Source organism: Microcebus murinus, chromosome 25 (genome assembly GCF_040939455.1).
Source record: "Microcebus murinus isolate Inina chromosome 25, M.murinus_Inina_mat1.0, whole genome shotgun sequence".
In the NCBI taxonomy this organism is placed as follows: domain Eukaryota; kingdom Metazoa; phylum Chordata; class Mammalia; order Primates; family Cheirogaleidae; genus Microcebus; species Microcebus murinus.
The window spans coordinates 10,000,348-10,016,885 of record NC_134128.1 but is presented as its reverse complement, the minus strand read 5'-3'; the positions used below and the strand labels follow the sequence as shown (position 1 = coordinate 10,016,885).

General features: G+C 34.5%; 1 protein-coding gene across 2 annotated transcripts in view; it reads left to right on the top strand.

Annotated features, from left to right (window-relative positions):
- PLXDC2 (plexin domain containing 2) overlaps positions 1-16,538 on the top strand; it is a 381,342-nt gene that overhangs the window by 333,595 nt on the left and 31,209 nt on the right. For both annotated transcript variants that reach the window (XM_012767347.3, XM_012767348.3), the window contains one exon: positions 16,022-16,182. In XM_012767347.3, the coding sequence (XP_012622801.1) occupies positions 16,022-16,182 (161 nt within the window). The remainder of the gene's footprint in view (positions 1-16,021; positions 16,183-16,538) is intronic.

The window sequence follows — 16,538 nt, the reverse complement described above, 5'->3', positions numbered from 1 at the left end:
TAGCAAATTGAATTGTGCCACTCTGCCACATTACAGATGTCAACATTACTTCAAGCTCTAAAATCCTGATTTGATTTCATTATTCAAAATTTGTTGACTGAGGTTTATCAAAGTACCAAAAACTGCACTCTTTCTTGGTTCTTTTAAAGTTCTTCTCTTTGATAAGGTTTTTTAAAAAAAATACTTGAACATAAGTTCTTAATTGCTCATAATATTTAAAGTATAAACACTCCAGATATGCATGATGTATAATGCAAATGGTAATGTGTTTGACATTTCTTCTTATTGCTAGGAATTTTACAAAACCAGAACTCTGAAAGACTGCATTGTTGAGTAAGAGGGTGGCGTCTTCTTCAAGAAGATGAGGAAATTGATACATTAAGCAGTTTGCAGAACGTGATTAAGTTAATTCAGAGGCACAAATATGCAAAGTGATTGATTTCAAAGAGCTAATATAGAAATATTTTGAATGAACTCCCATGGAATGGCTGGTCTAAATTCTATTTCTATTGTGTTCAGTTTCCTATTTCTGAATATAAGACTTTTCATCCAAAGATAAAATGTTAGAACATGATTCTGACTTTTTTCACTGGAAGACTTCTAAGGCTATATTTTTATTACCTAGTCTATAGTGATAGATCAAGTGTCTAGTGTTTCATTTAACATTCAGTCAAATTATTTTTTTACTTTCAGATATAAATCATTAAATTAACTGATCTTTCACTATTTTTTTCCTTCCTTACTTTTCTATTCCCTTCCCCTATTTCTTTTGTGTAGATCACAGTCGTATAAACACAGGGAAACTGTTATTTCCTTTTGACAGGCTATTGACTACTTATCACTTTCTGTTTATAAAACTATAAAATATCTTGACATTTATTGTTATCTTTTGTTTTGTTTGGCTACTTTTCATGATAGCACTAACTCTATTTTAAATATATATGTACCATAATAATGAGAATTTCTTATACTTTAAAATGTTATTTTGAGATTTCCCTGGGATTGAGGATTTCTCTTCTAAACATTTGTCTACCAGTTGTGGTTCTCAACTTTTTCTGTACATTGGAATCATCTGGGTACTATAGTCTAATTTTATTATTCCTGCTTATAAAAATTCCTATGCTCAGTCTGTTCTCTACACCAATTACATCTTAACCTCTAGGGCTGGGACCAGGGAATCAATACTTTTTAAATACCCAGGTGATTCCAATGTAAAGTTAAGTTGAGAATAAGTGGTCCAAGTCAATGCTTTGTTTATTAACAACTATTAAAGAGCACGGGAATCACTGGTGATAGGGAATCTTGTTAAAATGCATATTCTGGGCCAGGTGTGGTGGCTCACACCTGTGATCCCAGCACTTTGGGAGGCTAAAGTGGGAGGATTGCTTGAGGCCAGAAGTTTAAGACCAGCCTGGGCAACATAGTAAAACTCTGGCTCTACAAAAAATTTAAAAAATCATCCAGGTGTTGTGGCATGCCCCTGTACTCCAAGCCACTCAGGAGACTGAGGCAAGAGGATTGTTTGAGCCCAGGAGTTTGAGGTTGCAGTGAGCTACGATGATGCCACTGCACTCTAGTCCAGGAGACAGAGAGCGATGTTGTCTCAAAAAAAAAAACACGCATATTCTGATATAGGAGTTCTAGGGTGATGTCCAAACCTTTGTGTGGCATCTTTAACAAGCTGTATGATAATGTATCTGCCACCAGTCCACAGACTAGACTTTGAGTGTCAGCAGTTGAATGAATGCTTGATTTCTTTCTGCTAGAGTCCCTCAGATAAGAATGACTCTGAATTCACCCTTTGATCCTCTCCTATACCTTTTGGCTCCCCTGAAACATTTTAATTGGTGGCAAGAAGAAATTACCTTTCTACATGTAAAGAATGCATCTCATTCTGCAGAGCAAAGGGATCCAAAAGCATGTCTGTTATACCTCCTAACTCATTTTAATGTATGTAAAAAGTAGTCCATTTTAGCTGTTGGCATATTTATTTGTTTTAGTAAAGATAGTTAATTACATTTTCTGTATTTTGTTGAACCATGTGAAATTGCTGGTTTTTAAAATCATTTCTGTAAAAGTAGGAATTTCACTGTTTGATCTAATAGCTTACAAAACTCTTTCCAGCTTAGGAAAAGAAAACAACAAGAAAAATCACAATAGAATATACTTTTTCCCCTCTAAGTTGATATGTAGATAGGATTTATAGTTATGGTTAATGCTGCTGATAGAACACAGAACAGAATGATATAGCAGAGCCCCTCTTAGAAAATGCACACATATGGCTTGCAAGAAGTAGCTCTAAACACACTTTCCATTTGCCACTGGCAAAATGTTTTATCACATCTCTCTGATAATACCTACTTTTGTTTCTGTGCTCATCTCCTATCTAATTTTCTATCTGCGCTGTTCCTGCCAGAAGCCTGGGCTTGGGACTCCCTTACTGGAGGAAAGAAACTTCCATGTACCATTAGATTTTGAAATCTGTTATGTATAAGGAGGCTTAGGAACAGGTTTTGTGTTACCCAATATTTCTTGTGCCTCTTCTCAGCGTGTTAAATGTGTGTAAAGTGATTATACTTTCTATAATGTGGAATGTCAGTGATTATGATTAATAGTTTTGCACTACTAAAATAATATGTATAACAGATTAACTTTGATGGTGGTTTGATTTGGCTTGGTTTGATTTATTCAAGAAACATTTTTTTGAACTGCCGTGCACCAGGCCTGTTGGTAGGTGATGGAGATACAATGATAAGCAAGGTCTAGTGCTTTCTCAGAAGAAGCAAGTGGCCTAATGAGATGATGGAGACAAGTCAATCGATATTTAAACATGGTGTGAAAAGTGCAAAGACAGACTTACAAGACAGCAGAGAAAAGGCTTTTAAACAAAACTGGAATTATGAGAAAGCTTCCCATGACTGGTGATGCTCTACCCAAGTTTTGAAGTGTGGGTAGAATTTATGTAGGAAAGGGATAGAAGAAAGGAATTTCAGCAAAAAGATCAATGTAGGTAGAGGGTCAGAGCTAGGATCCATCAAGATCTATTTGGGTAACTCTAAAGGGTTGCCACATGTATTTTATTTGTCTGAGACAAAGATATACATATAGTAGTTATGGGTGGGGAGGCTGAAAGATAAGTAGGGACTTCAGCATTCATGGCCTTTTATGCCAGGCAAGGGAGTCTGAACTTTATCCTGAAGACATTGGGAGCCATTGACATCATTTAGCAGGGGGAGTACTGTGACATAATTTACATGTTTAGGAGGTCTCTCTTGAAATATTGTGGGGAAGGAATGGGATAGGAGTAAGACTGAGGCCAAGAAAACTAGTTAGGAGATTATACTAGTCATCCATAGATAAAATGGTGAGGGGCTAAAATAAAGTGGCAGTTGACGATGGAAATTAAAAAAAAAATAGACATAAGAAATATTTTTTAATGAAGTAGAAGCTACATAACTAATACTGATTGGAAGTGTGATTTATGTGATAGGAAAGTGACTAATGTGGTTTCCAGGACTTGGGATTAAGTATCTGGGTAGATGATGGTGCCATTTAATAGGGAACAAGGAAGAAGAACAGGTTTTGAGGGAAGGAAATGAATATAATTTGAGCATGTTTACTTTGAAGTGCCTATGTGACTTCCAAATGAATATGTCCAGTCAGCATTTTTCCATATTAGCCTGAAATTCACTTGAGAAATATGAACATAAGATATAAATTTAAGCATCAGCAGAGTTTAAATGATAGCTGAATTATAGGAGTGAATTAGGTCATGGAAAGATAGTATAAAAATGAAAAGAGCAAAGGACTAAAGAGGGAATACAACATTTGAGGTTTCATGAAGAAAATTGAAAAGTGTCAAAGAGACAGCGAGAAAATCACAATTTGGTATCAAAGAAACCAAAGGAGAAGAAAATTTCAAGGAGGAAATAGCAAACAGTGTCAATGCTGCAGATAAGTCAAGTTAAAAAAAAAATGCACAGAAAAGTAACCATTAATTAGGTGATATAAAGACATCCGTTGACCATGACTGGACAGTTCTACAATGCACAGTTCTACAATCCCCAGGCAGAATTCAAGAGGTCTGTGGCCAGTAAGGGTATCGAAATCAACAAGGACACACTACGTTTTCAATAAGCTCGGTGAAAATGGAAGTGGTGATTTTTTATGCTATTGATGCTGATTCATTATAGGAGCATATTTACATGCTGTAGGTGTTGAGAAGCAAGAACTCAAAAAGAAGAAAAAGTTAAAAGATGACAGAGTAAAATGATATATCTGCAAGCATGGGTGGGGTCAGTTAGCATGGATGAGGAAGATAGGAGGGAGAAGGGGAGGGGCTTTCATCTGAAGTTGCTATTTTCTCAGTGTCATAGGAGGCAAAGTAATATGGTGACAGTGAGTGGAAAGAAATCAGAATGTGGTGTCTAGGAGTTAGAAGAACCCACAAAACACTTTCAAGGGCAATGGTACAGGGAGCTTCCTACTGATGGCCTGCGAGGGTGTGTTTGTAGCCTGCTGAGCTTGGTGACCCTTCTTGAGGTTGTATGACTTCAACATTAAATTCTGTTCAGGTGTGTTTGAATCACCAATGCTTGTTAAGCTCATGTAATATGCTGATCCACTTTCAGCAAAAAAAAAAAAAAAAAAAAAGGAAATGATGTTGAATGTTGATGGGGAGAAAAGATATGCTATTTTAAAAATGGCATAATGCTTTAAAGAGAGTAGTTTAATCCATTAGATGGTAAATTTAGTTTAATCTTTTTCACCATCTAGGTTTTCAATGGCTTACTGTTCCATTAAGACAAATTTTTTACTTTAGTTTTATTCGCAGTGCTCAAATAATATGGTGTAAGATTTTAAATGTGTCTTGGGTAGTAAGGACAGGAATTAATTATTTAACACTAATTCATACGAGTGTTGTAAGCTACTGTGACCAAATGTTATTATTTCAGCTATAGTAATAAATTAACAACTAGCTGGATAAAGTTTCAACCGTAAGTGATTTTAACACATGTTAACATTATACTCAGTAACCGCTAAAGAAAAAAATACAAAAACGGAGAGCCAAAATTCCACTGGAGGAATTTAGGTGGAATTCTAAGAAATACTTGTTTAACCTAAAGGAAGAAAGAATAATAGACCACATAACAGATGGACACAAAGAAAACAAATAGCAAAATGGCAGACCAAATCCAAACATACTAATAAGTATATTAAATAAAAATAAAATAAACACTCCAATTAAAAGCATAGATTATCAGACAGACTTTTAAGAAAGCAAGATCCACCTATATGCTGTATTTAAGAAATGTACATGAAAAATAAGACAAAGATACAAGTTGCTTCACGGTAAGATTATAGAAAAATATATGCACTGCAAACATAACCATAGCAAAGCTGGAGTGCCTATATAAATATCAAACTAAGAGGGCTTAAAGACAAGGAGTATCAATATAGGAAAAGAGGAAAATATAAAAAGGAAAAAGGGGGCAGTTCATCAGAAAACAATTGCAGTTTTTAAAAGTTAGACAAAAACACACATGCACACACACACACAAAATAAGAAGGATATAGATTTGAATGATGCTTGGTGTTATTAATATTTATGAGTACCGTTCCTAATAACTATAGAATATAATTTTTTCAAGTGCACATGAAATGGTTACCAAGATCAAGATAGACCATTCATGGAGCCATAAAAACATCCTAAATTTCAAAAGATTGAGGTCTTATAGAATATATTATTTTACTACAAAAGAGTGAAATGAGGAGCAGTAACAATTACAGTATCTATTCAGAAGAAAGTAGATTTTAAATGCTTCTTATCACAAAAAAGGTAAGTATGTGAGATATATGTTAATTAGCTTGATTTAAGCATTTCACAATGCACACATATAACAAAAATTGTGTTGTACATTGGAAATCTATATAGTTTTTATCAATTATACTTAATAAAGCTGGGAGGAAACATACAATATCTAGAAAATCCCCCAATATGTGAAAAGTAACCAAAACTTCTAATTAATATATGAATCAAAGAAGAAACCATAAGGAACATTACAAAATATTTCAATGGAATGATAATGGATACAATATACCAAAACATAAAAATGTATGTAGAAGGAAATGTATAGTTCTAAATGCTTATATTAGAAAGGAAAAAGGTTTAAAATTTATGATCAAGCCTCCATTTTAAGTTTAAGAAGATAAGCAAATTAAGACCAAAAGTAATTAAATGTATACAATTATGATTTATCAACTAAAAATAATGTTAATTTAAAAAGGAGAAAATAAAGATGAGTAGAAAAAAGTGAAGTATAAAATGGACAGTAATTATTGGCACAGTCAAAAGTATGAAAATTTTAATAAATTTAATATCCCCTACAAAGACTGATTTTAAAAAGTGATAAGAGATCAAACTTAAAAACCTGTGTTCATCAAAAACTCTGGTAGGAAAATGAGAAGGCAGGAGAAAATATTTACAATATGCATATATTACAAAGGACTTGCTTTGAGAAAATAGAACAAACTCCTGAAAATTGATACTAAAAGACAAACATTCAAAATCTAACTAGGATACAATTCCATACCCATGAAGATGGCTAAACACTATGCAATACTAATATGAATAAGGATGGGGTTCACATAAACTCCTATATATTGCCAATCAGAGTGTAATATTGTACAACCAATTCAGAAAACTCTCTGGTAGTTTCCTATAAAGTTCTGGCCTTTGGGGTCAAAAATTCCTCTTCTATGTGTTTATCAAAAAAAAAAGTCCATAAAAAAGCTGGTACAAGAGTATTTATACAAATGTATTCATAGCTGTCAATAACTGGAAATAGTCTAAATGTTCATCAACAGAAGAATAAACAAATTAAGTATATTCACACAACGGACTACTATTCAGCAGAAAAAAAGTGAACTACTGATACATGCAATAACACAGAAGGTCTTAAAAACACTGTTAACCAAAAGGAGCCAGAGTACATGTAGTATGATTCAACTTATATGAAATTCAATTAAAACCAAACTAACGTACAATAATAGAAATCCCAGCACAATGGTTGCCAGTGGGCAGGGGGAGTGTTAGAATTGACTACTGTTACATACAGAGAAGGGAACTTATGGGGGGATAGAAGTGTTCCACAGCTTGTTTTCTGTGATGATTACTTGGTACACACAGTTATCAATATTTGCTAAATGGTACACTTAAGATCCATGCATTTCAAGGATGCAAATTTTACCCTGGTAAAAACAAATAAGAAAAAAGAAAGAAAGAAAGAAAAGAGAATCATTTTGATGTGTTTTATAACTAAATATAGTTTTAAAATATTCTTATGAATAAATTTTTCTAGGCTTCTTGAAATTCTAAACTAAAGCAAACAGACTTATCTTTAGTGAACCAGCTTCTCTAATTAGTAGGCATAAAATTGAACATTTCTGATTATTTGATTCATGTTTTGCTTTAAATTATTCATAGAACCTTCCCATGTAGTTGGTAGTAATGATAAAATTATCTAGCAATTATTGGGCTATTAACTATATACCAGGCAGTCTTCTATGGGTTTTGCATGTTTAACTCATTTTATCCTTATAGCACCCTGCAAAGAAAGTACTCTTGTAATCCCATTTTACACATGAAGTATCGGAAGCCCAGGGATTTAAGTAATTTGTCCAGGGTCACATGGTTTATAAGAGATGTAGCTGGGTGATAACACCAAGCACTCTGGTTTCAGGCATGCCCTGTGCTCTCTGTCCCCACACTGTCCTGACAGGAGGGTTTTGCTTCTTAGGTACAGTTGCTCCGTAGTTATGTGTTTGCTATTCTCCTATTAAAGCCATCCAGTCTCTCAAAAAACACTGTAACACCAGCTTTGCCAAATCATAGAGTTTTAAAGTCCAAAGAAAACTTATTGCTTCTCTAATCCCATCCTCCACCACTTGAGACCCTGGCAACTGTACACTCATGGAAGTGTCATGTGCCCACACAGTGGAGCCTTTTTGCAGAGCTGATTCGGTGGAATAGGTTAGGTAAGGACTACTGCTTACTTCCTGCACTAGCCATACTCTAGGCCACATTCAACACATGGAGATTTATGTTTCAGGAGACTGGGTATTCCAGGACCTGAGGCATCAATACAATTTCATAATATCCTTCCTCCCAATCAGGCTAACAGATTCTGTCAAATCTAAGTCATGTTTTGCCATTATTGGTGCTAAGCAGTGAAATAAATATACCCTGCACAAGTGGTTCTCAGTGGTTTCATTTTTTTGTTTCTACCCTTGATACATATGTGGCACAATGTATAAGTTCTGGTAACACAAACTAAAGTGAAATGCAAAGCTCTACCCAGGCTTCTTTTTTTTTGGTGGGGATGGGGGGTAGCTTCTGATTCTGTTTCCCTGAGCTACATAGCACACACATAGAATCCTGCTTATTTAACTTCCTAGGGTGTTGTACATCAAACCACAGCACATAACAAAAGGATTGTATGGTCATTAAGAACATCAATGCCTAAGGTATCAATCCTGAGGTACACACACAGGCTAAATTAGTATCTCTAGCAACTAAATTAATCCATTCTTTTATAGGAGATCCAAAGGTTTTCATTAAATTTTTGCATAAGCTCAGGCACTAGAGAATTTGAAATCAGTTCAATATTCTGCAATTTTCAAAAGAATCTGCTTACAGATAACCACTGAAAGGCTGATTTTATTTACATAGTCTACAGGACTTCAGCAGCGAGGCTTTTATTTTTCAAATAGTGGCTGCAGATTCTATGTCCCATGTCCAGCTGCTGGCTGAGACCGCGTGCTTCCCTAGAGCTGGAGGGCATTGCGAGTGCATGTGAGACCGATCTCGACGTTTCCAGTGGAAAAACTGTTCACTGAGATGCCCTTGCTTTCTCCACTGTGCCCTTAAGCTTCAGTGAGGAAACAGATTCCCCCTTTCCATGAATAATTTCAAGAAGGCCTCATTGTCCTGGTAGTGCAGCCATGATTGAACTGCAGAATACCGAGGACAGGAATTAATAGAATAATCATTAGCATTAATAATAGTATTAATAATACCACTAAGATAATCGATATAGTAAAGCATATTAATAGGATAACAAATCAATAGGATAACAAATAGTGTGAGTAGTGCTAATAACATTAGTACATCCATTTCACTGAGGACTTGCTATATTTAAGGCACGGTGACAAGCACGTGATAAGCATCATCTCAGATTTTCGCAGCCATCATCAGATAAAGTATTACTATTATGCCCACTGCTCAGAATGGAAGACAGGATTGGAGAGATGCTTATCCTCTAGGTCTGGCAATGTGAGATCCTGATGCTATTTTTGGAAACACCAAAGGTTCCACACTTGCTAAGTGGTTTGGACACACATCAACCTTTCTATATTGATAGGAACACAGTGAAGAGGATTCCTATTCCGTGTTCAGAAAAACTGATGGATTTGATAAGATAGTAAACATTCATTGTGACAATTCTAAGTTATGCATATAAATTATATGCTTTAACATAAGTGACATTATTCTGGAATGGATGGATTAAGTGTCATGAAGAGTCACTCTTTTCTCTACCCCCAAACCTTGAAAATAGTTTGTCAACCTTATGTTTGGTATTCTATAGTCAGTGTGAATATACTTGCTAGGAAAACTCTACTAAATTGTGTCTGTAGTTAAAAATCCTAATGTGTTAACCATACAAGGGCTTGGCATGGAATTAATGGAATTAAAAGAGAAACCATTCCGTGAAACTATTTAGTTTCACATTTAGCTGAAAACTTAGGTGCTAAGATTTCTTTTCTGTGGATTATTTTGTAGAAGTAGGGACACATTTAATTTTTAAAAAATAATTTTTAAACGTACTCTTAAATAAAGGAGAAAGACAACTTGGTATATAAAGCCGATGTTAGGAAAAGTTTAAAAGTTAGGTCTTATAAAGATCTTGATTGCTGAAAATATTAGAGGCATAGGTAGATTGTTACAAAAAGTAGCACATATGCACATAAGAAATGGGAAGTCATGATGGATCATTCCAAAGATTTATTTTTGGTCTTATGGTAGGTATAAATACTTAAAGCCCACTCTTCTAGATATTTACACATACATGTGCATTAAAAGCACCAGTCGCTGAATGAGGCTAGAATCACTGCTATCCAAAATCTCTCATTTTGATGGAATAGAGCATTTTTAAATATGATTTTATGGAAACTTTATTTAGCTTCATTTTTCTAAGATAAAAGGTAATGGATTATCATTAAACAAAAAGGATTGTCACACTCTTAAGTTCTTTCATCCCAGAAACATTTTATATGTTTCCCTGAGTGGAATTTCACAGCTGCCCTTTAGTAGCACAGGCTGCTGAAGGGAAGTTGCCCTGCTAGATATTGCTGTCACCATACATAATGCACTTAGATGTGTTCTGTGCACCACTGTATATTTTCACAGTACTTACCCAAATCTATGGTGATGCCTTAACATGAATTAATAATGTATTGGCAGAGTGATACATTTTGTGAATTAGGTATATATAATTTGTATAATAGTTTCAAGGCACCCCAATACCTGAATAGTGTTGACAGACTGGGATCCAAAAATATTAACACCATGATGAAGAAAATGGAAAAATGAAGAGAATTATGGAAAATTAGAAAAGACACAAAGCACTAGAAGACATTCTGAATGAAGTCACCGTCGTGATTGTGTATAGAGAAAGTAAAAAGCTAAGAGAGAAAAATATATGAGCTACAAAATGAGATCAGTTGCAAGGGAAACTTCCAAAGGAAAGTCAATTTAGTTGAAAATTTTACCACTTGATTTTATTCCGTTACATGTGTAAACTTATAAATGGGTTAGATAATATTCCACAGGGAAAGTCGTGTCTATGTGTGTTTTTAATCCAAAAGTGGAACACTAACATTTTAAGCATTTATAGCTTAACTTCATTCTGAAGCTTAAAAAAAAAAGAACATTTTGGCATCGTCTGTGTAAGATTTATGAATTTCGAGCAAATTTGTGCATGACTTTGTCCAAGCCATCAGCTTCTCTGTCCCCCAAAGGATATTAATACATTATGGAATTTATGGGCTGTAGTGTTTCGTTTTAAGGCCAGGAGAAGAGTTAGTTCTAAAGTGAGTAAAATTTCAGACAAGAAATATTTCTATTTTAGTTTTGCTTCATCCCAAGACTCTAATTATTGGCAAGATTTAATAGTACGTCCAGATAATTTTAGCAATATATTTAAAATTTTTGACAATATTAGAGAATTATATTTCTAAATACAGAATATCAATGCCACATACATGAAAATTCTGAGGGGGAGAAACAGTCATAAAAAAGCAAGGAGACACAGAGTTTTACAATTAAATAACACTTTGAAGAAAGAATATATTTAATTTTCTTCCTTTGTTCCTCCTATCTTCTTCCTCCTCCTTATTTATTTCATCTTTCCTTCTGTCAATATATTCAGTCATAAACTTTTTATGGTGTGCAACAAATTGAACACATTTACATGAGGCCTTGAATTTGTTCTAATGTGTACTTACTGCCTTTTGAAAGGTTGTTGCCTTTGCTATTATGGTACCTAAAACTCACCCCAAAATAGCAGACTGCTTTGATGGATCTGACAATTCTTGCAGTCCTCTCTGCATTTTATAAAGTATTTTAAAAGCCACAAACACTACCCAGGTCACTCAATGGATCAGATGAAAGTACATTATCCTTGATACTATTGATTTTCTGTGTTTCATTTATATTTTACAATGTGCCTTAAACAGAGTACAAAAAAAGTCTTCATTTTGGAGGCTCTTAAAATACATTTCTATACTTCCTTTTTTGGCTTGGAGATTCCATTTTACGACATCATATTGCCCTTTATCATGAATTCCTTTTACTTTAATACACAATGTAAGGCCAAAAGAAAAAAAGACCAAAGATTTGCATTCTCCTGTGTGTGATACTGTGTGAGAGAGATACTTGTTTGGTCATTCATTCTCTTTTGAACATGAATGAAAGAGCACAAGATATGTATACAAATATAGTAAGAGTTCAAGCCTGAAGACTAGATTCCTTCTGATTTTTTTTTATATATATTTCCCTAACTCCTAATGGAATCCGATTAACTTAATAAGAAGTATGTACCTACAGCAGGTCCAGAGGGGTTTTTGGTCCCACTTCTATCTGCAATTTAAGAGAATAATCAACCAAGCTACTGGATGACAACTTAGTTTATTGTCTTTTCTGAAAGAGTGAAATCAGTTTATTTGAGCAGTTTTCCCTTGAGTTGAATGAACTAAATTTCAATTATGGGAATTACTAAGCACTTGCTTACAGTTTTCAAATTTCAGTGTTGCATTTGAGGTGTTCATTATTTTTAACACAGAAGATCCTCTGATTTCTGCCTGCAGATCCCCATAAATATGCAAAACCCATAGCATTTGATAGAGCAGTGATATTAACCTGGAAACTAAATAGTGAATGAATTTAAAACCAAAGCACATCAATGGAATGCTTACTTCACCTTCAGATTGAACAGCCTTTAATAAGCCATCACAATACCTGTTAGTGTATGGTCACCTAAAGCCCATGGAAGAGAGATGCTTGTGCTGTGTGGGGAATTATAGAATCATTGTAGTAGCAAAACAAAACTGGTTAAATAATAAGGAAGTATAAAAATGCATTCTCCAAAACTATGCTATTTTGATGATCATTCTGAAGCATTTTGTATAGTCACTGGTATGTGACACAAGGAAACCCTTGTAATATTTTGGAATTGAAATTGCCAAATATTTCCTTAAACGGTTTGATCTGGTTACAACACATCAAGTCATAATGATGCCCATAGATCTCTAAATATTTATTTGGTCTACTAGTTAGTATTGAGAATTTATAAAGATTATTTATTTTATTAAAATCATCATCATAAAATAATTATTTGGCTAGTAACAAACTAGACTTCATATAAATTGCATTAGATATGACTATGGTGTATTCACATCTAAAACAAAATGTAAAGGAACATTTTAAAAGAGAGATAATATAATTCAATCCTTATTGGAAGGATGAGTAAGTAATAATTGTGAGACTAAATATTTATGCCTAAATAAAGGGGGTGAGGTTTGCCACACTCAAAGTGCAAATCTGGTTATGATTTTATACTCCAAATATTGGCCACTCACTCCTGCAAGTCAAAGATAATTGTAGTTCTGACAAGGACTCTTATTGAATAAAACATGTCCCTTCTGGTCCTCTGTTCTGGTCCTCTGGCCCACTTAGGAAGTGGCAGTCTGGGTCAACTCATAAGTGCCTTCCCCTTCCTTATGCCTTCCTGCAAGCACAGAAGTGAGGCTTAAACATGCTGTGTTGCATATAAAGGACTATAAACCCCAGAAATAAAATCAGATGCTGGCTGGCTGGCTGGCTGGATAGATGGATGGATGGATGGATGGATGGATGGATGGATGGATGGATGGATGGATAGAGAAAGAGAGGACAAAATGAAAGGAGAGAGAGAAGGATGGAGGGAAGGAGGGAGGAAGAAGGAGGGATGGAGGAAAGGGGAGAGGAAGGGAGAGAGCAAGGGAGAATGACACATGGGATTTGAAGAAACATTCAAGGCTTCCCTTTTGACTCAAGTAGATATTTTTGCCACATTTTCCCCAATGCCACATTTTAAATTAATCCTATTTTCTCATGAAAGCAATGTGTCATACTCTTGTAAAAATAAGAGAAAAGCCAAGTTCCCAAGATGCAATAATACAAGCATACTTAGGAACGAGGCCAAACTTTTAAAAGCAACAAATGTTAAGGGCGACAACATAGTTTATATGGTGTCATGAATCTGACAGTATAATTTGCCTCAATCTGCCTCATATAAAATATGATAATATAATGGCTTAGCATTAATTGCTTATTACAAGTCAGGTACTCTCCTACGAACTTTATATGTACTAAAAAATGTTGAATTCTCACAGCAACCCTATTGGGTAATTACTGTTATTGACCACATTGTGGATATAAGGTAGCTAAAGCCCAGGTGGATGAAGTCATTTACTGTAGCCTCATTTGATTTTTATTGGGGATGTGGTTGTTCCAATCACTGCAACCTGTTTTCAACAGCCTTTATTTTTCTTCATTTTTCTTCCTCTCTTCTCCTTCTCTTCCATCAAACATGCATGGAAGTGTCTATGATAGCAAACACTGACTTAAGACCTAGTTCCAAAGAAGTGACCTCTTGGGGACACAATGATAATTTTTTAACTACCTTTTAAATTAATTTTCCTTACTTGAAATTAACAGGTAATTCTTTTCAGAATTCTTTGCCAGAACTCATGACATGAAATAAGAGGAAATAGCAGTGTTAATTAAGGAGTCATGGGTTAGAGATTCACAGTTCAGACTCGGAGGCCAGACTTCTTGTATTTGAGTCTAGTTCTATCTTAATAGCTTTGAACCTTTGCGTATTTCTTAATTTCCCTATGCCTCCGTTTCCTCATCTATAAAATGGGAATAATAATGTCTACCTCTTAGGGTTGTTGATATTATACGTGCAAAGCAATGCAAGTATGTCAGTATGTACATTTCACTCTATGCAAATTTTGCCTATAAAGAACCAAAAGCAAATATTAAACTCTAGTTAATGTGTAAGCTGAAAAAAACCCAAATATGTCTGATGCATTATAAGTGAATTTTTATGTAATGAATGCCTCTTAAAATTTGATATTCTTCCACTAATGAATTTCCATGTAAAGATTACTTTAAAATTTTGAGCTTTATTGGATTTGGAGAAACATTACTGAACACCAACAATTGGTCTCAAGCAAAGAGTAAACAACAGCAACAAAAATATAAAGGATGAATAGGAAGTGTTAGAAGGTCATGTTTCTCTACTTCATCTGTAACTTGTTAGTTCGTGTGGACCACACATTCTGACAGGCAGCCATGTTTGGTTTTTATTAAGAAAATTTTTAAATAAAAGAAATAAATCAATGCTTACTAAATGAGGTTTAATATAGAAAGAAATGTTTAAAACATAGAGGCAAAGAGTAAAAATAATAAAGGTAAATTGGTAATGAAAGATTTGGGAGCCACTGTTCTGGAACTTCTATGAGTCTTAAAGAATTATCTAATGATTCAAAAACACCAATTGTATTATGCACTAAGATACAGTTACCTGCTGCACATAATTGAGAAATGCCTGAGAAATCATCAAACATTACATAGTTTTAGAATAAGAGAAGACTTTAGAGGTTAGTTGTATGCGGCTGCTTGACTTTGGTTTGAATAGCTATTACTTTAGAAATTTAATTCCTCCCTTTCCTAACTCTAAAAATGTGTATTATAGCAGAAAGTATCTCAGTAAAAGTCAGAGGAAATGATATTGGTCTCTGGTATAGTAGAATATTTTCATGTGTTGTGGTGTTCCCTTTAGATGGTGATAAAACTATTTAAGGGTCATTTAGCATCCATCTGTTACACTTTTAAAGAACATTTCTGTTTAAAACAGATTTTTTGAAAATTATGCTTTGAATTCATGCGCAGACTTTCTGAAAATGCCTGTGTGGCTCACCAAAAGATGTCTGATATTCTTCAATTTAAAATTCCAAAAAAGAAAATGAGAGAAGAGCTTTCAAAAAGCAATCAGTTTTACTGTAGGTATCTTTGTTGGTTTAATGAGAAAAATCAAACTTACAATTTATTATACAGTTAATTTGAGTTTGAGGTTGTTCACAGTACTTTTAAAATAAAGGTTGTTAATTTTGTTTATTGAAGTAGAAATTAAAATGCAGTTATAAGTGTATTTTTACTCATTAATACATAGGATTTTTTCATTGCCCATATTAAAAGCACCTTGCCTCTAAAATTAGTGTTATGAAAAAGAAAAGTTGTATGGAAAGTAAAAATCCAATGTTACTTTATTACAAACATAAATACCTCCTCAGAAGAAAATGCAAACTTAAGGGTGCACACATGAAGGTCCTGACAGCTGGGCTGTTCTTTCAGCGTCTACAGATGACAGTGCAGCCGAGAAGAAAGGGGGAACCCTCCACGCTGGCCTCATCGTTGGGATTCTCATCCTGGTCCTCATTATAGCCGCAGCCATCCTTGTGACAGTCTATATGTATCACCACCCAACGTCAGCAGCCAGCATCTTCTTCATTGAGGTAAGTGTCAAACCACGGCAGTTGGTGAACTGTATGCATTTGTTTGCACCACCTGTATTTAATATTTAGCACATGATTTCTCCATTTTTCAGTTTCAGGATGGCCAATTTCACACTCATGCATGTGCGCACACATGCACACATGTACATATTGATAGATTGCTTTCATATGATGGCTTCAGTTACCTTATCTTGGGAGCTTTTAAAGAAATAAACTATCTTGCCTTTTATAGATCTGAAGGAAAATAGGAACCATACTTTTTTGTCCTTTTACACTTAGTATGTTAACCAGCTGTTCTCCTGATCCTAGGAGGAAATGCAGCACATGCAGGAGGCTAAAACCTTAGCTTAAATCAA